Here is a 23,019-nt window from a genome sequence, read left to right as displayed (position 1 = left end):
TTTATTTAAAGGTAATATCACACCTTGTACCTGTATTACTGCACGTGGCCTTTTATGTAGCCAGGCTAAGTGAGTAAAGGGCTCCTCCACCAAAAAGCTGTTTGTGCATCATGAAATGTAATGCGACTCAAATCAACTTCACAATATTCATTAATAAAAGTCTTCATACTGCACCCTGATTTTACATACATGGAAGCTGGATAATCGTGTATCTATGTGTCCTGGATATTGTTCAGTTTATGCACTGGGTGGGTTTCAGGCCTGGACTGGGAGTCAAGCTAGGCCTTGGCATTTCCATTACACAGAGGCCCAAACAGCCCCCATAAATAGTGACTGTCTATGGCATCTTACAACAACCCCTGGAGAAATGCCAAACAAAAAGCTAAATTATTTCAAAAACTAATTAAAAAAAAAAATGTAAGTCAATTGCAAATTGTCTTAAAATAAAAAATCACACTAAAAGTTCATTAAAGGTTGAAGTACCTTAGCCCATAATTGCTCATGTTATAGTTTCCACTAGTGTGCAGCGTATGTTTACCAACAGTAATCCTTCCAACAAAAAAGCCAACTTTAAGCGAGTCTTAATAAATGCAAATGCATGAGCAATACAAATTGGCAATGTAATCTGGTCATTTATGTATTATTTATTGCTCCCTCAATTTACAGCTTTTATACATTTCCCCAAAAAAGGACCTGGGAGCCATCAGTGCTTCACAAACAATCTCCTGTTTGACTCTCCTATTGGATAAAACCTCAAATCCAGCGATGATGGCTTCCCCTCCCCCCAAAACTGCCCAAAAATGACATCATTCAGCAAGTGACTAGCACATACAAACATTTATTTAAATATGCAATGTAGCTATCAATATTAAATACAGTATTGAAGCAGTCCTTGGCAGTAGAAACAACCCTGGCCAGTCCAGACCTCTAGGAAAAGCTGCATAAAATGTGCAATCCATTTAAAAATAGGTTGCTTTCCTGGACTTGCCGATACAAGAAACAGATTTAAAAAAAAAAAAAAGCTTAAAAGGTACTCTGGCTATTGACTTCTAGTGTCCCACAACCACCCAACTGTAATAAATTACAAAGGCGTATATAAAGGCAGGATGGTTCCCTTGCTTTCGGCTCGTGTACAGGTCCCTGTAGTACAGAGACGACTACATTTTTAACGACAACAACAAAAAGTCTTCCTTTCACAGTCACCAACACTAAACTGAACCTGGAGAGCTCCCATCCCTTTGTGTAACGAATAGAATTAAGTTTATTGAGACAAGATTATGACCTTGGGGAATTTACAGCAATGGAACGTCAGATGCCTGGTCTTGGACTGGGTGTTATTTCCTAGGGAAAAAGGCAGCCAGCCTTTGTTTTTTTATTGGAAGAATATGTATCTCTTGTGAATTCACTTTCTTTAACTTTACGCTTCTGTTTTTAATTTGTTTGCGTAGTGCTTCTGCGTTTTCCCTGTGCTCGGCCTGACTCTTCACATCATAGCACTGAGCAGCAGAGTCCTGAGGCAAGTCCTTCTTGAAAGAAAAGTTTTTCGTGGAAACGCCAGAAAGCCCCTTTATTTTGCCGCAGAAAATGGCAGGAACTGCATCTTTAACTGACACGATTACTTTGGTTGTCTGGGAGCTGCTAACAAGTTCAATGTTGTTGCTGGTTTTTGGCTCGTAAGCAGCTCTAGCGCTTTGCTCTGGGATCCATTTTTGCTGGCGGAGCAGCTCGGCAGTGTTGGTGCAGATAACTTTGCTGTCCCGCTTCGGTGCCAGCTCGTGATGAACCAGCAGGGAACTAAAAGATGCAGCAGTCGGACTGTTCTTAATCGGGGGATGGCTTCGAGGCTCAGACGGAGATGCGCAAGGCATACTGGTGCTGCCGTGACTATTTGTATTGGGGCATCTTTTGTTTACAGGGACAGACAGATCAAGAACACCATCATCTTGTCTCACTTCGATACTTATGTCAGTGTTTAGAACCAAAGGCTCAGTTTTCATTGATAGGTCTAGTGCTTCATTTTCACTGCTCATTTTAATGACAGAGTGGCGGTAAAACTGAGAAAGCGCTCTTCTTTCTGCTGTTTCAAATGGCTTGACCTCTTCTTTTTCCAAAGGGGTTTGGGTTTCCTTGCAGTTCTTTGGAATTTCTACTGTAGCTTTTGGCTCATTTGCGCTGCCTTTTGTCTCCGAGTGCGACATTGGGATAGGGATTGGGATAGGTATAGGCACTGGCACCGGAAGTGGGACAATCACTGGGTACGGCACTAACAAGGTTGCAGGAGGAACAAGCGGAGACAAAGGCGATGAGCTAAAAAGTTGGGGTGGAATTGAGTGAAGATTGCTGGATGCATAATCTGGAGGTATATGACACGGAGATGGTGCCCCCAAGCTATTAGGTGATGGGAAGAAATCTTGCAAGATGGAAGGAAAACTTGGAGCTGTAAAAACTGGCGGCAGCACTGCTTCCTGTATCGGGCTAGAAGTTTTCTGATCTAGAATCTGTGGCTGGCCAACCGATGGAGCAGCTGGAGGGAAGATGTGGCTCTGAAGAGAGGTAAGGGGACATGGAGAACCCTGGGGTAAAACCAGAGGTGAATTCAAATGCTGAAACACATGTTGCTCCAAAAGCACAGGTAGTGGGACAGGGCCTTGTGCTGTTATTACATAGGGGGTGCTGCCATTCGTGCTCATTTGTGGTTGTGTGCCGCCTACCTGCCAGTGTATTGGTAACACTACAGGACTTTCACCTAAGCAGATTGGCTGCAGTACAGTTGCGGCCATTTTCAAGGCTACGCCACTCTGGGAATCCGAGGACGGGCTCAAAATGGCCGGGGCTGGAGCAGTCACTAGTGGTGAAAGGGCTTTTTTCATTAAGCCTGAAGGACTAATATTCCATGCTTCTGCCGTAATTAGCTGAGTAACCCCATTCTCCAGCTTGTTGTTAGAAAGGGTGGGAGGAGGGCTGTTCAAATCAATTTGCAAGTCTTGGTTTTCTTTATAGAGCTCCTCCATATTTCTCACTGATAATGTGGAAGATCTCACTGGTGCTCCTTACATTGCCTTATTTTAGCTCTGGATTCCCACAATATTGCTTGAAGTGCAGCTGCATCTTGATAGCCTGCAAGACAGACAGACAGACATCTTAAATTAGCATTTTGATAACGGCTACCTCCAATTAAAAAAAAATACATTTAATTGTAATGGGATTTTATTGTCAATGTCCTCATGGTTCACAAAACTGTCAGTTTTGAGTGTGCTACAATGAATAAATACCTGTGTGGGGAGTTAGAATGTATTAAAGTCTTATTCACTACAGGTATGGGGCATGTTGTCCAGAATGCTTGGGACGTGGAGGTTTTCCAGATAATGGATCTTTCTGTAATTTGGATCTTCATACCTTAAAGGGATACTGTCATGGGAAAAAACATTTTTTTCAAAATGAATCAGTTAATAGTGCTGCTCCAGCAGAATTCTGCACTGAAATCCATTTCTCAAAAGAATAAACAGATTTTTTTATATTCAATTTTGAAATCTGACATGGGGCTAGACATTTTGTCAATTTCCCAGCTGCCCCTGGTCATGTGACTTGTGCCTGCACTTTAGGAGAGAAATGCTTTCTGGCAGGCTGCTGTTTTTCCTTCTCAATGTAACTGAATGTATCTCAGTGGGACATAGGTTTCTACTATTGAGTGCTGTTCTTAGATCTACGAGGTACCTGTTATCTTGTGTTAGGGAGCTGCTATCTGGTTACCTTCCCATTGTTCTTTTGTTTGGCTGCTGGGGGGGGAAGGGAGGGGGTGGTATCACTCCAACTTGCAGTACAGCAGTAAAGAGTAATTGAAGTTTATCAGAGCACAAGTCACATGACTTGGGGTAGCTGGGAAATTGACAATACAGTATGTTTAGCCCCATGTCAGATTTCAAAATTGAATATTAAAAAAATCTGTTTGCTCTTTTGAGAAATGGATTTCAGTGCAGAATTCTGCGGGAGCAAATTTTTTTTTCCGATGACAGTATCCCTTTAAGTCTACTAGAAAATCCTGCAAACATTAAACCCAATAGCCTGTTACAGCTTCTCTAAATCAGAATATAAAATTATAAGCAAAGACTAAAATGCATAATCTGATACCTTCTATAACCTTTCTATAAAATAAGGCTGTTAATGTCTAGTGTAAAGAGCCACGGTATTCTAATCCTGGGAAATAATAACACAGTAGGGCATTCACAAATATAATGGTGCAGGTAATCTTTAAGTTATAGAATGGCTAATTCTAAGCCTTCATTTTTTTTCTTTTTTATAGTTTTGAATTATTTGCCTTTTTCTTCTGACTCTTTCCAGCTTTCAAATGTGTGTCACTGACCCTGTCTAAACCAAATGATCTGTAAGGCTACAAATGTATTGTTATTGCTACTTTTTATTACTCATATTTATATTCATGCCTCTCCTATTTATATTTCAGTCTCTTATTCAAATCAATGCATGGTTGCTAGGGTAATTTGGTCCCTAGCAACCAGATTACTGAAACTGCAAACTGGAGAGCTGCTAATTAAAAAGCTAAATCAATCAAAAACCACAAATAATTAAAAATGAAAACCAATTGCAAGTTGTCTCAGAATATAACTCTCTTCATCATACTTAAAAGTTAATTTAAAGATGAACAACCTCTTTGAGCTACAACTGAAGTAGGGTGGCCTTGTTTCTCTACTGCACGCAGATAGCATTTATCAATGCAAAATAAGCATAACTGGATCCTTCCAATTAGCAGCTGAATAATTAACCATAATGATATCAGCATGTGGGAGAAAATACATGTATTACTGTCCATTAGTTGTGTGAATCATATAAGTGGAAGAAGTGGATGAGCAGGAGGTAGAGCACGCATTCTTGAACCAGCTTGTGTATCTACCAATAATGGGTTCAATGAGAACTAAAATGTATGTCAATATAATTACAATCCCAGCATTAACAAATCTGCCCAGTAACACAACTGCCAATGCTTCAATCAGTCACATCAATTCCAGCAGCTTTTCTCAGCCTAGTTTGGTCCCCCACCAGACATTTGTGTTTTAATAGCGATGTTTAACTTATTTGGTGGCGCTGTTGTTCCCGTCTGTACTATTATGGGCATAATTACTAACATTGGAGACAAACATAACCAGTCATGTTGCCCATAGCAACCAATCCGATCTTTGGTTTTGTGTTTGTTTTCTAACTGCTGAAGTCTACTTGCTGGTTGGTTGCTATAGGCAACATCACTGTTGATGTTTGTCTCCAATGTTTTACACAGCTTGATTAATTGGCCCCTTAATGTACAGTGCTATGTATGGAAGCAGTGCTAGAGAATAATCTACTGTATACACTGCCTTGCAAATGTATTCACCCCCCTTGGCTGGAGGCATTAATCAGAGAGGCAGCACAGAGACCAAAGGTAACCTGAAGGAGTTGCAGAGACTGGAGTATCTGTCCATAGGGCCACAATAAGCCGTACACTCCATAGAGCTGGGCTTTATGGAAAAGTGGCCAGAAAAAAGCCATTACTTAAAGTTAAAAATAAGAGGGCATGGATGGAGCAAGGTGCTCTGTTCAGATGAGACTAAAATTGAACTTTCAGCCACTAAATAAAATGCTATGTCTGCCGCAAACCCAACACATCCCATCACCCCAAGAACACCATCGCCACAGTGGTGGCAGCATCATTCTGTGGGGATGATTTTGAGCAGCAGGGACTGGGAAACGAGGGAAAGAAGGACGGTGCTAAATACAGGGATATTCTTGAACAAAGCCTGTGTCAGTCTGACGGTGATTTGAGACTGGGACTGAGATTCACCTTCCAGCAGGACAATGACCCGAAGCAGACTGCTAAAGCAACACTCGAGTGGGAAACATTTAAATGTGTTGGCATGGCCTAGTCAAAGTCCAGACATCAATCCAATTGACAATCTGTGGTCAGACTTGAAGATTGCTGTTCACAAGCGAAAACCATCCAACATGCAGGCGCTGGAGTAGTTTTGTCTTGAGGAATGGGCAAAATTCCCAGTGGCGAGATGTGGCAAGCTCATAGGGACTTATCCAAAGCCACTTGCAGCTGTAATTGCTGCAAAAGGTGGCTCTACAAAGTACTGACTTTAGGGGATAAACAGTTATACACACTGAAGATTTCTGTCGTTTTGTTGATTTGTTGTTTGCTTCACAATAAAAGGAAAAAAAACTAAAAACATTTCCAAAGTTGTAGGCATGTTCTGTAAATGAAACGTTGCAAACTCTTAAACAATCCATTTTAATTCCAGGTTGTGCGGCAACAGAACATGAAAAATGCCAAGGGGGTGAAGACTTTTGCAAGGCAATGTAGGTGACTTGTATACACTTCTGACCCACAGGACATGAGGGTAAATAAAAAGCCAAAACAGACTGGTCTCTTTGAAAGGACCCCACATAGATGAACAATAAAGTTGATACTATATTTGACATGCCACCGGCAATATAAGGTAATATTAGATGTAAAACTTGAGTTTAAACATCTTTAGTGTAGTTGTAGCTGAACTGTACATGTATACATTAATGTTTGCTTTCCACATAGCACAGATGGATAGTGCTTTGATAGTATTGGCTATATTCCATTTGAATTCTCTGGCTTCTCAGGGGCACGTTTGGAATTCTACAGTGATGCTCAGGAGTGTAACAGACCCTGCGGTTGTAGGAATCTCAGTAAAACCCTAATTATTGGACAACTTTAAAAGCAATGATTTGGGCCCAAACTTGAATTTGCAGTGTGGCCCAGTTCCATGTAGTTCCGGCACTGATGCTGCTGTGTGGCACACCTTTAGACACGAGGCAATTCACATAAACCCGTGTACATGTTCAATACAATTTGTAGTGATGTGCCGCCACTTGCATTCATGCTCAGCAGCCAAGTCCTGCATAGTGTGTTGCTTTATAAGCTGCCTTTCCCAAAGCGAATTCCATTCTTCCCTACTTATCATTTCTATTAAAGTCTGGGAACTAGAAACATGGCCCCTTATCTTTTCCCCAGCATAAAATAACAGACTCCTTACTGTTTACTCGCTGACATTGCAGCCAAAGCCTTTCAGCGGTTTTGGCAAGTCGCTCTCCCGGGTTTCATGTCTTAAACGTGGAATACAAAGCTTGTCCTGTACTATATGAAGAAAAACAAATGTTTCCCAACTTGAGTATTTCTTCTGCCATGAGTTGAAATGTCACCGTTGCTAAGCAGACTCTGGGTTGCTGTGCTGCTCCTATTCCTATTGGTGTGTTGGCAGAGAGAGAGAGTTCATGTAAGGCTGGGGTGCTCCATGGACACAGCAATAATCCAGCCGAAAGGGAGTCTTGTTTTATTAAGGAGGCTTGATAAAAACAAGCAGGGAAAAAGCTGACTTGCTAGTAAAACACAAGGCAATATCTATTAGTTTTGTCTATCAGCAAACACTCTTGACGCCAGCGTGAGAAATTGTCACCACCATGGAAATACTAAAACAGACACATCTATAAATGTGCACTATGAAAGGGAGGAGAAGTATGAGAAATGAAATGATACAAATGGTTTCCCTGTAATATTCCTTGCATCACTAGAGAGAGCAGCAGCATTGGCAATTCTGTTTAAGATGGCCAATAAGGCCCCAAAGATGCAGTGTGAACAGCTCCAAAGGCTGCTGTGTGTTACAAACAACACAACTAACCAAACTGAGATATTGTTAACGTCACTGTTTAGTTACTGATAACATGGGGTAGGGGAAGAGTTTCCCAAACCACATTCGGCATGTTCTGCTAATAGATATGGAAGCACCATAGGAACCCAAAAGCTGAAAGGCTAAAAGGTGTACCTCCTCTGATGCAACAAACAAAGAATCTTGCACTAGAACTGCCCCCTCCTAAAATACAGTAAGCAAAGTTGTAAATCTACTGCTAGATGTTCTTACATATGTGAGTTGAGATGAGGGGCTTTTATGGTACCCAAAAACTAGAAGTGTTGAAGTGCCCAGCCTAATAAATAAACATAAAATTACTTTTTTCAGTTGGGGAAGCATTTACCCTAAATGTATCTCCCTAGCCCCAGTATTTTTCAACAACTCCCGATTGATTATCCTATATTGTTTTTTTCCAGTGGTATTGCTTCATGTTCCAGTTGCACAAATACTGTACCAGTAACCTACCTTATATGCTTGCTCTACTAATATCACTAAGGGGCCCATTTATGAAGCTTGTTTTTTATTTTTCTGGTCGAGTTTTTTTAGGGGGAAAACTCGAATTTTTAGAGGGGAAAAAAACTCACAAACTCCGAAGCTGCTAAAGTTCAGGATCGAAAAATACTCCAGCTAAAACCTTTCGAGGTCATGTAGAAGTCAGAGGTAGGTGTCTCATTTACAATTTGAAGATGTTTCTTGACATCGTGAGATGCGCTGGATAATTCGGAAAAAGTATAGGCTTTTGGGCGACAACTCAAAAAGATCACACAATTAGAATTTTTGCACATTTTTGTTGAGACTATTCCTGCACCTAGTATTTGATTATTTCATGAATTAGTTAAATTTGTGGATGGGAGTTAGACTTTGTTTTAATTAAAAATAATAGTACATTTTAGTAAATACCACCTAAATCTTCAATAACAGGAGCTCTACAACTTTACTAGACAGCTAATTTGCCATTTTCAAACAAATCGGGTCAGGAAAGCATATTGCCTACCCACAGCAGTGGCTTTTTTGTACTAGGATATTTTTAGTAGCAAGTCATGCACAGAGCAAGGACATTCGGGTGACTGCACACAGCTTCTTCCAGCTGCACGCTCCAGCAAACAAGGGCAAGCATTACTTTCACAGTACGACTCCAATCATTAGTATCCTATGTGCAATACAATATTCAATTTAGTTTTGCACAGTTGCAAAGATATATTTAAGAAAATTTAGTGAACGTAAGGCCTCATGAACAGCTACACAGGACTTCATTTAAGGGGTTGTTCGCTTTCCAACACTTTTTTCAGTTCACCAGAAATAAAGGCAGCTGTTAGACTTGATACAATAGTTGCTAATACTCCAGAGATGCTGCTGAGAAATGTATCAACTAAATGTTACAAAACTGTAACAGTTCACAATCTGCATCTGAATTACTGAGCTGCCAGACTCACACATCAGAGAAGGGGACATTAAACTTTAATCTTAGATTTTGGAAAAACGGTAAAAAATGGAAAGCAGTTGAAAAAAGTCTTAATTTCTGTTGAAAAATCTGAAAACAACTCAACTGAAAAAGTGTTGGAATGTGAATAACCCCTTTAAGACAATAAATACACATACAGTACATTCAACATGTCATTTAAATGGGGCTTGTAATTGCAAATACAGAATATTCTGCCTGTTCTTTAACTGTTGCTCTTCTTTTTTACCTGCTAATGTCTTATTGTTTTTCTTTGTTTCTTTTTCTAAAAAGAGCTTGATGGTGGTGTCAGATAATCAGACTGCTGTATGGGAAATTTTGGCAAATCCTTACCTTAGTGTTAATGTTTTATTTCTAGTTTTCTATTAACAGAGTTGTTATAGCAATGTTGCTAATCATAGGTGAATTAATGTTACTGGATTATAACTCAGTATAACCCAAAACACTGCTCCCCATCTCGGGTGCATGGCTGAAATACATATCTGGCCTTTGGAGCATGTGACCTGTGAAGCCTCACCAGGCACCCACCCATATGGGGTCTATTTTCTTTCTGTATTAACACTTTAAAGGATAAGCAGTTTATTTTAAAATCCCTAACATTATTCTAAACAGCCCCCAGAATAACATACAATACCTTTATTCCTGCATTCTGTCTCATGTTGATTTCGCATCACAAGCAGCACAACTGCAGCTCTCTCAGCTACTTCCTTGTCTAGAGTGAAGCCCATCCCATTTTCCCAGTAAAGATCTATCAGCTTCGCTCACAGCGCAACACTTAGCCAGGCGTAGATTCACCAGGCAACGCTAATTCACTAAAATCCGAAGTTGCGACCAGGGCACCGAATGAGGCGAAGTTTTGCTAGCATTACTGCACGAAGCGAATAGTGCTAGTGTTTTTTGGGACTATCTACTGTATTGCACTTTGCCTGGTCTGAGGTGGTGAAGGCAAGTCTGGCGCAAGAGGTAACGTTCAGTAAAATCCGCATCTTAGTAAATTAGCGTAGTTACGTCCATTCAGCAGAGTGCAAATTTGGCAGGCGTTAGGGAGCGAAGTACCGCTAGAGTCTATCTCCTTCGCTAGCGATGTTACGCCAGCGACCATTAGTAATTCGGCGAAGTTCCGAAATGACACCACGCTGGCGAATTTTCGCCAGCTTTAGTTACTTTGCCCTTTACTAAATTTGCCCCTATTACTCTCTCCAACTGTGAAGACCAGAAGGAGGTGCCTACCGGGCATGTGCAGTGCCTCTGCTTCAATAGAAATCAGTCAGGCCTGCACAGCAGACACAGTCATATACTTTGTCACAATAAATCTACCTGGTCTGCAGGCACTGTGTGTGCTAAATTATTAAAGGAAAAAGTAATCCAACCCTTTGAATTTTTCTCCTCTAGAAGTTATGTAATACAGGTATGGGACCCGTTATCCAGAATGCTCGAAACCTGGGGTTTTCCAGATAATTGATCTTTCCGTAATTTGGATCTCCATACATTAAGGGGCCGATGCATCAAGGGTCAAATATCAAGGGTTAATTAACCCTCGATATTCGACTGGGAATTAAAATCCTTCGACTTCTAATGTAGAAGTCGAAGGATTTTGCGAAAAAACTGCGATCGAACGATCGAAGGAATAATCCTTCGATCGAACGATTAAATCCTTCAAGGATATAAATCCAATGATCGAAGGATTATCCTTCGCCCCAAAAAACTTAGCCAAGCCTATGGGGACCTATAGGCTAACATTGGGTTCGGTAGCTTTTAGGTGGCGAACTAGGGGGTCGAAGTTTTTTCTTAAAGAGACAGTACTTCGACCATTGAATGGCCGAATAGTCAAACGATTTTTAGTTCGAATAGTTCGATTCGAAGTCGTAGTCGAAGTAGCCCAAAAAACACTTCGAAATTCGAAGTTTTTTTACTTCGAATCCTTCACTCGAAGTTAATGAATTGGCCCCTAAGTTTACAAGAAAATTATGTAAACATTAAATAAACCAAATAAGATGGTTTTGCTTCCAATAAGGATTAATTATATCTTAGTTGTGATCATGTACAAGCTACTGTTTTAGTAATACAGACAAAAAGGAAATCATTTTTAAAAATTTGGATTATCTGAATATAATGGAGTCTATGGGAGACAGCCATTATGTACTTCGGAGCTTTCTGGATAACGGGTTTCCGGATAACGGATACCATACCTGCATTGGTTAGTGCTCTTCTTGGTGGTTACACTGAGATCTGAATGGGGATGCTTTATTAAAAAATGATTACGCATGAAAGCTGATGGTGGGGCCTGAGCAAATGCATATTTTGCCCATTTAGTCAAGTATCCCTGCATCTGCATTCTAACACACAGACATTTAGGACCAATGGAAATTAGATTTTGTAGTTGCATTAGTAACAAATGGTTGTTTTTATTGCTAAAACATGTGAATTTGCTCCCATTTTCTGACAGTAATGGTTATAGTAAATAGGGCAGAAATGGCATGGCATAAATCACTGCTTTTAGCATACATTGCCTGAAATTCATATTGCCTGTTGAGTAATTTCTTATACACTATGAATATTTTTGCCCCACATACAGTTTATGGATGTATTTCTACAAGGAATTGGCCTGCTGGATATTCAGCTGGTGCTGCCATTACAGTTACCATTAATATTTACCCACACGTATAATAGCGTGAGCAAATTGATGATGCCAGCAGGGTGACATGAATTTCCCACTTGCAAATGCTAATGAATGCAAAACTCAACCTGCCGATATTCTAATTCAAAGAACAGAAGGTCGCCTTCCTGCTGTGCAGCATTAATATGTGTTTATTATACTAACAAGCATATATTTTGCACTGCATAGATCATGAACAATTACTTGCTGTACACCATTCATGAAACACTAGCAAATAAACTGTGCAGTCTCTAAAGAACAAAGTGACCACGGGTAAAATTCCTTATAAGTGCCAGTGTCAGACTGGCCCACTGGGATACCAGGAAAACTCCCGGTGGGCCCAGATGTCAGTGGGCCCTCCTGCTGCTAAACATTTGGCCTATGTCATGGTCATTTCTGTATTTCTTTAAGGGGCATAATAATAGAAAAAGTGTATAGTATGTAGAGATAAAAGATTAGGAGAATAAAGAGGTTGAGTGAGGAGAGGAGGAATAATAGTTTAGAAAGTGGGCCCAAGACCTAAGTTTTTCTGGTGGGCCCCTGGCATCCCAGTCCGACACTGATAAGTGCGAGTGGCAATCAGAGGCTTACTGGGCCTGTTATACTGGTGGGTCTGTTATACTGGTGACAGAAATCTATGGGTCAGAGCCCACCACCTGCCTGGCTTTGCAGCTGTAATCCTCTGCATCCCTGCTCAGGAAGCACTCGCATTTCCATCAATTTCCTTTGGAAAATTAAATAATCTCAGATTGCTCTTTTAAGCACTTTTGCAATATCCTTTCCTCTATGCTTTATGGAGAGAGTAACTATTGTATATTCATTTTAGCTACTCAGAGTTAATTCAAAATGTAGCCAGCTACTCGAATGAGAAATTGCTCAGTATAGCCACTTCTCATCCATTAATGCAATGTAATTCCTACAGACCCTGGTATAAAATTTACATCACCCCATCCTCGTTACTACTAACCTACAGTCTTCCTGATGCAACATCAGATTCTCATCACTGAGTGCTGGGAATCAATCTTTGGATGACAGGTGCCCTTTAAAGGTACTTTCCTACCTGGTTTAGGGGTGTATAATACAATGGCAAACACATACTTTTGACATTATAGTTCCCCTTTAAAACAACAGGGGGGAAAAGGTTGCAATGAAAACTGTGACAATTTTATCATCAGCCTGACATTTCAAGAAGTCCCAGGGAGTTAATGAATTCTAATTACATGCCTTCCATCAGCTTGTTAAATATGCTAACCAGCAGAAAAAGTCCTATGACAGTCATTACCACTGCTTGATATGGTTCTCATTCTTATATGTCAGTATGGTGCCTTAGTATTGTCAGCAAGGAGATCCAAAGGCAGCAATGCTCACTCACAAATATATTTCCTAAATGTTTTAAAAGTCTTAGGTATTTCTTTTTCAAATGGCATTACTTGGGATATAATAACCTAAATGTCCACTTCTTTGTGTATGCTAAGAACATCTATGCAGGTGTATGGATGGCAATTTAAGGGAAAACTGTACCTCCTGAATGAATACTTAATCAACAGATAGTTTATATCATATTACATGGCCTTTTAAAGAACCTTACCCAACTAGAATATCGATATCAATAAATTGCCTGTTCAATCTTTTCACTTGAGCCACCATTTTGTGATGTTCTGTGTGCTGCCTCAGAGATCACCTGACCAGAAATACTGCAGCTCTAACTGTAACAGGAAGAAGTGTGGAAGCAAAAGACAGAACTCTGTCCATTAATTTGCTCATGTGACCTTTGGTTTGTTTATGTGCACTGTGAATCGTAGGATCCCAGGGGGGCATCCGTTTTCTATTTAGGATTACCCAATGGCACATACTACTAAAAAAGTATATTTTTATGAAAATGCTTTATTTAGGTGAAGCAAGGTTTTACACATGAGCTGTTTTATACTATTTATTTTTATAGAAAACTACATTATTTGGGGGTATAGTTTTCTTTAAGGGAACTTGTGGTGGGGCATTTACTAATGAGCTGAAACAAAGAGCTCTAACAGCTTGTAACAGAGGGAAATCACTTGTGCAAGGTGTACCATACACAACATGGGCAGCTTTCAATTTTTCCAGACTTTATGACAGAAGCCTGAATGACCAGAACCACAGAATTGGGGTTGCCACGTGTTCGGTTTTGACCCAAACAGTTCCAGGGTTTCAGCCTTGTGAAGCCTGAACTATAATTTGGACAAAAAATAAAAAAAAACACTGATAGCTATCGTCAAGCACAGTTTTTTTATTATTACAAAAAGAAAAAGCAAATCAGTCAAAAATTAGGAATTGACAATGTTTCATTTCAGAGCCTTTTGGATAACTGCTTTCTGTATAACAGAATTTTTTTTTAACTTTTTATTTTGTTGATTTTGTCACGAATAATATTCATAACAAAAGCGAAAACAAAGGGAATTAAAAGGTAAAACAAATCCAAAGAAAAAGTGTGGAAAAGGTTATCCAAGTGCAATGAAATATCACAAAATTACACAAGGTGCAGTGGTACAAAACTTTTTGTTGTGGACTGGGGGTACAAGGTGGCATTGCCGATTGTATTTTGTCAGATTTAAGGTATTTGGTGCCTGTGTAAATTGGGGTCTTGATCAGGTAACATGGTGTCCAGCCTTCTGTTCTCTTTTTCTCTAGAGCTACATATTGAGAATAGGGTTCCAGGTCGTTGAGTCTTTGTCTTGTTCAGCTGCTGTGGGGATGTTGGGGAAATGATATACCCAATTCGTCCATATTCTGTCATATGTGGACATTTTATTGTTGTGTATTGCTGACATATATTCAATTCTCTGCACTTCTTCTACTAGATCTCATACTTTTAATTAAAGCATTGATCTTAAGGTGGCCATACATGGGCAGATTAAAGCTGCCGATATTGGTGCTTTAGACCGTTTTGGCAGCTTATCTGCCCATGTGTTGGGGCTTCCGACGGGTCCTTCCGATTGGTATCAGGCCAAAAATCGTCCAGATATCGATCGTTTGATTTTCTGTATGAACCAGGACCACATCGGGTAGTTGATGCGGTCCTGCAACCCGTCAGAGCCCATTCGTAGTATTGTAATCTGATCCCCAGGGCCGAACGTTCGGATTCACCAATAACGCCCAGCCGTTAGTGGGCATGTCGGGTTAAAATCCGCTAGTTTGGCGACCTTGCCAAACGAGCAGATCTTGTAAAGCTAGGGTTGCTTTGCCACCTGTCCAGTTTTAAACCAGATATCCCAGTTTTTCAAAGGACTGTCCGGTTCAAAGTTTTCTGTCCTGTTTAAAACACTCTGGGAAAAAGTGATTGAATAACCCCGGCATCATAACCCCACCAATTTTTATTGTGCCTGCCCCTGACATCATCATGCCCACCCCTGCATAACTGTCTCACCCCTGATGCCATCATCTCCACCCATTTGTTCAGGGTTTAGCCGGAAAAGGTGGCAACCCTACACAGAATGTGAAACTGTCAATGCACCATGGGCATCATTGTCAGAAGGACAACCCAAGCAATATCCATTGTACATAGATATCAGTCAGGACTGGTGGGCCAAAATTGTGCAGCAGTCCTACAAGTGAAGCAGTAAACATTGGCTATACAATGAAACTACAGTTTCTAATCACATGTACTGTAAATGTACATAATTCTAGGCGACATGCTGCTTTTACTGCCAAACAACATGGCTTGAAAACACAATAATAATGTATCCTTAATCCATGTTGCCTCTTAAGACTGGTCTAGTCTGTGCTACTCTTTAGGGACCAGTGTGGGTTGTCTCTGCAGAGCAAATTATAGTTTTTAAAGCTAGACATAATAAAACTGTAGAGCATTAACACTATACAGAGAAATATCTTTTAAAAAAACCATAGCATTTTTTTTTTGGTTTACTGTTTTTTCTGCAATGTTTTAATACAAAATAAAATATCAAAACAAGTTATAGTGCAGATATAAGATCTATAATTCAGAATTCTTGGGATCTGGGGTTTTCTGGATAAGAAATCTTTCTGTAATTTGCTTCTCTATACTTTATCTGCTAAAAAAACATTTCAACATTAAATCAACCCAATAGTGTCGTTTTGTTTCCACTATGGGTGTAATGTATGCAGCTTTAACTTCTCAAGTTTTATTATCACAGAAAATTATTTGCTTAAAATGAACTCTATGAGAGATTGCCTTCCCGTAATTCCGAGCTTTCTGGATAACAGGTTTTTGAATAAGGGATCCCATACTTGTATTAGTATGATTAGTTCTACATGGGGGTATGGAGTTACAGGTCAGGTGTGCAAGGTCCTAAACACTTGCATACAAACAATCTTATATATAGTATATAGATATATAGAAATATATAGCTATCATGTGTATACATTTAAACTAACATACACCAAGGGTCTTATTACTTTTACAAGGTTCTGTATGTATGCTCATCGTTGAAACACAGATGTACTGTTTGTGTGCAATGGCTAGTAAATCACAGTCTGTGGCCACAAAGCACTCACCTAATTCTGCTGAAAGTTTATAGCCAGTGACAGGCAGGTTTAAAGCTGGGAACACTGACTTCCAAAATGCGACTCAAAAGGAAATCCATCTGCTTTCAATTGAGCAAGAAGAAATTCTAAACAGCTCTACTGTAGCTTTGTATTATCTGCGGTCAGGGCAAATGAAAGGCATTGCCTATAGGTTCAGACTTGCCCAATGTGATAGTTCCAGTCCAGTACTCCATTGTGTTATTACAGTGTATGCTTAGCATGCTTCTACCTGGCACTGTAATCTCTATCTAGCATCAATCTTTCTGGGACGCTATTTTAGAGGTCACTGTTCTTCATTCTGTTTCTATTTGTTTTACACAATATGAGCTAAACCAGACAGGAACAGAGAAGGACATTTCTATCCATCCCTGTCTGATGCACCAGTAGATACAGTTATAAAAGGCAATCCGTTTGTACATGGAGGAAACCATAAAAGATTAAAAGCTTTGCCAATAAAAAAAAAAATATCCGTGAATGCTGGATGCAGGTCCGCTTAATGTGCTTAGAAATAAAACACTGAAAACTAACAGATTTGGCAGCAAACAGCTGAACCGGAGCACTGGATATCTAATGAAAAGCAGCCAGTGCCTAATAAAATGCAACAGCAAGCCACATCTGGTTTTTGTGAAGGAGTCACTCTCGATTTTACGGTTCTGAAAATACAGAGGCCAGGTGGCACAGCTGAAGAAAAAGATATAAGCAGGCATGAAAATACAATATTCAAGTCACCCAGGTGATGCAGGGTAAATAAAGCTGAAAGACAATTCGTTAAACCTTTGAATGGCAGCAGTTGGGATATCAGAACAATATGGAGGCCCAGCACTCACCTCATACCAAGTACCTCAGGCTGGTACATTTTTTGAAGAAGAGGAGTCAGCCTTGAGTAAGAAGTACAAGAATAGAACCACTGGTAGGTGCCTAGAAAATTGGCACTCCCCACTGATTCTACTCTTTGTTTTACTTTAATACAGAGACGTCTACAGGAATTAGGGCTAGGCAGAAGATACACATGCTTAGGGTGTCTGTCACCTACCCTAGTCATGGCCCTTCTCCCCGCTGTGGCCTGGAAAATGCACACATGCCTGTCTATATTAAAGGAAAACTATACCCCCAAAATGAACACTTAAGCAACAGTTTATATCATATTAAGTGGCATATTAAAGAATCTTACCAAACTGGTCTATATATTTAAGTATATCTTGCCCTTTTACATCTCTTGCCTTGAGCCACCATTTTATGATGGTCTGTGTGCTGCCTCAGAGATCACCTGACCAGAAATACTACAACTCTAACTGTAACAGGAAGAAGTGTTGAAGCAAAAGACACAACTCTGTGCTCATGTGACCTAACACATATGGTTTGTTGGTATGTTTGTGTGTACAGTGAATTGTACGATCCCAGGGGGCAGCCCTTATTTTTTAAAATGGCAATTTTCTATTTATGATTACCCAATGGCACATACTACTAGAAAAGTATATTATTATGAAAATGGTTTATTTACATGAAGCAGGATTTTACATATGAGCTGTTTTATGCAATATCTTTTCATAGAGACCTACATTGTTTCATAAGTCGTAATGTACCTCCTGCTGTTTTTTTGTTGCTAGAAGTCAACATATGGAGTGTACACAGTATAAGGCAGCAAGATAATGAGATATAGGGAAGTCGAGGTATAATGAGCTGGAAGGCTGCCTTATATATGTCAGGGAAATATACCTAAATAATCCTTATCAGGGATTAATATGTAAATAAAATATATAAAGAAACCCATAAATTGGGTCCTTATCCCAAACCATTCAATAGAAAGCATGGCTACTTTCTGCTCTGAATTGACATTACAGTGCACATTTCAACAAAAAGCTATAGATTCAATAGTCTATCCAAATAATTGTGGTATATACTAAACCTCCCTTCTAATATATATCACATATACAACTGGTAAGGACTGGTATCTTTATTTTCAACAATACTGAAGTGGAGACTCCCAAGTTTAAATGAGGATATTGTAAGAATTTATTATTACTCTAGACTCAAGAATTATCTATAAAATAATAACTGAGGTTGGAAAATGACACATGTCCAAGTTCAAAGTATAAAAATGCATGTTGGCTCCTACTGAGAGTACAAAGTAGTGTTATGATGCAGGATCTCTTGTTGCTCAGTCTTGCACTGAGGTTTATACATTGCCTCACTTTCTGGTTAAAGAAATAAGGTGCATTAAAGGGAATGTCAACCCAAACAAACATGTTTTTGCCTAATAAAAGAAAGAAAGAAAATGGGGAAACAGGCTGCACTCCTTCTCTTTAACCAAGAGCAGTCCTATATTTGCTCATTGAATCATTAGTAGCTATGGTTGCCACCTTTTCAAGAAAATTTGGCATTAGTGGGGGCGGGAATTAAAGGGGTGGGCTGTAAAACAAAAAGGGGCGAGTCATGATGCAAAAGGAGCCGAGCCACAGTGTTGTGCCACAATAGTGGCAGGGGCACATCGCACTGGCAAGGTGTTTTACCGGCTGGGCTGGCAAAATACTGGCCTGGTGGCAACCTTATTGTAAGCTGCTATGAGTAAATGCCTGACGCATTTTGGGTATAGAATCCTTAATCGTAGGCTGACTGCTTTTAACTAAAAGAAGGAGCATAGACTGTTTCCCCTTTTTGTTTCTGACTGGTGTCGCCAGCATTGGAGCTCTGCGCTGGATTGGTGGGCACCCTACTCCTCTGGTTTCCTCCCCAACATACACAAAAGTAACACGGGGTGAGCAGGTATTTTTCTTGTTTATCTGGTTTCTAATAAAAGAAATCATAATACTAAGCAACTTTGCAACATTCATTACACATTTTCTATGGCTTTTAAGTTATTTGCACATGTATTGCTATTGAAATCAGTATTAGTCTGTCCCTTTCTATGCTCTGCCCGGATGGCTCAGACTTTTGAAATAACGTTAAGACAAAGCAGCTGATTAACAGACCTGTCTATGCAAGACTTTAGCAACATTGTTTAAAAAGTGACAACCAGGAGTTAAGCAAATTCTGCTTTCAATTGCATTGTTTTTACAAATCACTTCTAAAGCACTGACAATTTGTAATAAGCTGGCAAGCTGCTTAGAATTGTGGTTTCTTTTTTTTTCAGGCAAATTTTTATTTTGGAGTTGACTTGCCCTTTAACATCCTTTGCTAATTATGAATTTGACTCATCCTTGGCTAAACATGGCAGTGCATAAGATATCCGTAATGTAAATTAATGAAATATGAATTCATTTCTTGGTATTAACTAGGCCCCAATAGTGGAAGCAGAGCATGCAAATGATTATTAATATTCATAACATCAGTACAAGCTTGCAGATGTGTATCATGACTCCTCTAGATAGCTTTTAAACTAGCATCTAAATAGCACAATGTAAATAGCATTACAGCTATTTGATCTTCAAAAGGCTTTTAGGCAGTAACAGGAATTCTGTATAGAAGTGTATTCAAGGTTAATGCTCGGGCATCTCAAGGGAACTGTTCACTGCAAGCACCAAACAAATCTAAAGTCAGAGTATATAGCATCTAGAGTGGAGGTGTTTCAATATAATTTCCCAAATGCTTCTGAAAGTGCCGGCTTTATGGAAATATCTAGGCAGTTAATGTGATTATTTGATCAATCACTTTTATTATGACACCTGTGCAGATATTCAGAAAACTACCCTATGCCTTTCTCTGTCATGTTCCAGCTCAAGGAAGGAAGAGGCAACGAATAATACACCACACATCGCCAAGCTTCACTGTGTAAAAAAAGGCCTAAATATTTTTTTTTGCCAAATTTTGTTTTACACAACATAATAAATATGCCCCTATTTATGCCCCCTTTAGCCGTTATGGGGTTAAAGGAGAAGGCAAGGCTAAAATTAAGTACGCTTTATCAGAAAGGTCTATATAAATACACCAGTTAACCCTCAAAGTAATGCTGCTCAACAGTTCTGCAATGCAATGCAGCAGTTCTTTCCCTTTATTGTGTACACATGGGCTTCTGTATCAGACTTCCTGTTTTCAGCATACACCTCCAGGGCAGGGCTTGAGCATGCTCAGTTTGCTCCTCTCCCCCTCCCTCCTCCCATCACTGCTGTAATCTGAGCTCAGAGCTGTTAGTGAGCAGGGAGAGACTCATGCAGGAAGTGATGTCACACCAAGCTTATATGGCAGCCAGAGCCGGGCCAAGCCAGGCAGGCGCCCTAGGCAGCCTGCCTGGTTGCTGCGCCGTCTGGGCGCACGCATGCGTGCGAGCTAGGTGATTGTGCGCATGCGCAAATAGACGCTCAACCGCTTGCGTGAAAAGACGTTCGTACACAAGCGCGAAAAAATGCTTGCACGCAAGCGCAAATATATCAACTTCCGCGAATAGAACAAGTGGCCGGTCGGCAGAGAAGGGACCTGACTAGGGGTAGAAGTAAGTACGTGACTGGAGCCCCTCCACCTCTGCGCCCTAGGCACATGCCTACTCTGCCTACCCCTAGTTCCGGCCCTGATGGTAGCTTCTATCCTAAACAAACAGAGACAGTGTCTATAGCTGTTTACCCAGGCATGGTAAAGCACTCTGCAGAATAAATGTAGTTCTAGCTTGCACTATTATGGCTAATCTGTTGGCAATAAACTGTCGTGGAGCTTTCCTTCTCCTTTAAAATTTGCAAGCAATTTTGAATGCTCTTTTGTGAAGAATCAATCTATCTACATGTGAACTGCAACTCTCACAGCAAGGGCTGTAGATGTACATGTGACAAGCCCCAGGTGTTTGGCATGCTGCCAAGAGGATTGAGAAAAACAATCTTTGGTCTTGAAACACTAGTAAATGTGGGCCTGTGGGAGTATGTCATATAATTGCAGCCTATATCACATAATAACAGTGACAGCAGCCTGTCTATATCTCTTCCCCAGGCATAAGGAACCTTTATAGCAATGACAATGGTGTTGTTTCTGCAGAGTGTGTATTACTGATCATACACAGAGGTGGCAGTCCTACAGTTATTAGTGGGGGCCCAGATAGGTCATATAGGTTCAATTGGCCCAAGGACTATTCTACAACCAACTAGTCATTTTCTCAGCTGGCTACAGAAAAACTACTGAGAACAACATTCTGATTGGCAGCTTTAAGAGTCAGGGCACACTCTCAGATTCGGGGAGATAAGTCGCCTTGCGACAAATCTCCTCTTCTTCGGGGCACATAATCTCCCCAAACTGCCTCCCGCCAGCTAGAATGCAAATCTCAACTTCGGGGTGTCTTCGGAAACAAAGCGATCCATGTGCCATCCCGCCGGCCATTTACATTCTAGCCAGCGGGAGGCAGTTAGGGGAGATTAGTCGCCCCGAAGAAGAGGAGATTTGTCACTGGCTGACTGATCTCCCCGAATCTGAGCGTGTGCCCTCACCCTTAATCCCTCCAGTTTTAAAATGCACCCCTAGGGAGAAATTCACAAAAGTGGAGTAAACTGAAACTCAAGTAAGACATACTGGAGTTGAAAAAATATTGGAGTCAAAATGTGGTAAAATTCTCAAAAACTTTTACTCCATCTGCTCCACTGAAAGCCTTATTTTTTTACTAATGCATTTGCCAAGCTCAAATGGGGTAAGTTTTTTCAGTTATAAACTTTATTTTGCTGAAGATAATTCACAAATATGGAGGTAAATTGATACAACTGCTTTACTCCAAAATTTTAAAGAAATAAGCATTGTGGAATTGGGTAACCACAAAAAAAAAAAGTTTGGTCAATTGTGAATTTGGTGTACATGTTTTAGTTGCCTTAATACTTTGTAAATAACTCCAAGGTATTCAAGACTGCCAGGGGTCTGGGGGTGGCACATCACTAGTGCAGAAAGCTAGAAGAGCAAATTTCTGTTTTAAAAAACGGAAATTCGTCACTCAAAGATACCAGCAGAGGTTTTTTTGCTGCCCCTGGTAACTCATTAAGCGCTGCTGTCTGAGGCGAGTTTTTCAATTCGTCTCATTGGCGCAGTACCACTGTTTTCTGGATAAAAATACTACTCATCAGAATCTGGGAAAAAGTCTATAAAATCCATCTATAAGGGCTGCACTAATTGCATCTAATTTAAGTCAGCGCAGCCTATTAACTTACAATGTAAGTCTTACATGAATCAGACATGCCCTGATTTTTAATATACAGTACAACCCCCATTTTAAGTTTTTCAGGGGACCAGGAAAAAAGTATGTAAAATCTGGGAAAATGTAAAATCAGGAAAATGTGTTAAAGTAATTTTTTCTTCGAGTACTTAAAGTATATAAGCACAGGAGTCAGTTTTACTTTGAGATACAATATTTACTGTGTTAATAACAAGGGTTAAATATTGCAGCGTTAATGTTACACTATGGGGGCATGTGCAAGGCCTCTTGTTGGTGCAGGACTGTATAAGGGGCAGATTAATTGGTGTTTACAATTTAAAGACAGAACCATGGTAAAATGTACATCTGGATAGTACTTTAATCTTCTTTATTTTACAAATAATAACATTCATAGAGAAAAAAAAAGAAGTTTTGGGTACATCAGGACAAAATTTTGATGTAAAATCCAGGAAATGCACCCATTGAAATGCATTATAAATTGGTGGGAGCATAAATAAAAAAATGTACAATGCAGGAAAATGTAAAATCAGGGTACTTAAAACTGAGGTTTCAC

The 23,019-nt window shown here is 40.0% G+C and overlaps 1 protein-coding gene across 1 annotated transcript in view; it reads right to left on the bottom strand.

Moving 5' to 3' along the window:
- Positions 1 to 818: 818 nt before the first annotated feature.
- Positions 819 to 23,019, bottom strand: part of rai2.L (retinoic acid induced 2 L homeolog) — a 39,748-nt gene continuing 17,547 nt past the window's right edge. The window contains exon 2 of the mRNA XM_018246882.2: positions 819 to 3,117. Coding sequence (XP_018102371.1) covers positions 1,335 to 3,011 — 1,677 coding nt within the window. The 5' untranslated portion in view covers positions 3,012 to 3,117 and the 3' untranslated portion in view covers positions 819 to 1,334. The remainder of the gene's footprint in view (positions 3,118 to 23,019) is intronic.

Source organism: Xenopus laevis, chromosome 2L (assembly GCF_017654675.1).
Source record: "Xenopus laevis strain J_2021 chromosome 2L, Xenopus_laevis_v10.1, whole genome shotgun sequence".
In the NCBI taxonomy this organism is placed as follows: Eukaryota; Metazoa; Chordata; class Amphibia; order Anura; family Pipidae; genus Xenopus; species Xenopus laevis.
The sequence above is the reverse complement of the archived record's forward strand: the minus strand, read 5'-3'. Positions and strand labels throughout refer to the sequence as shown.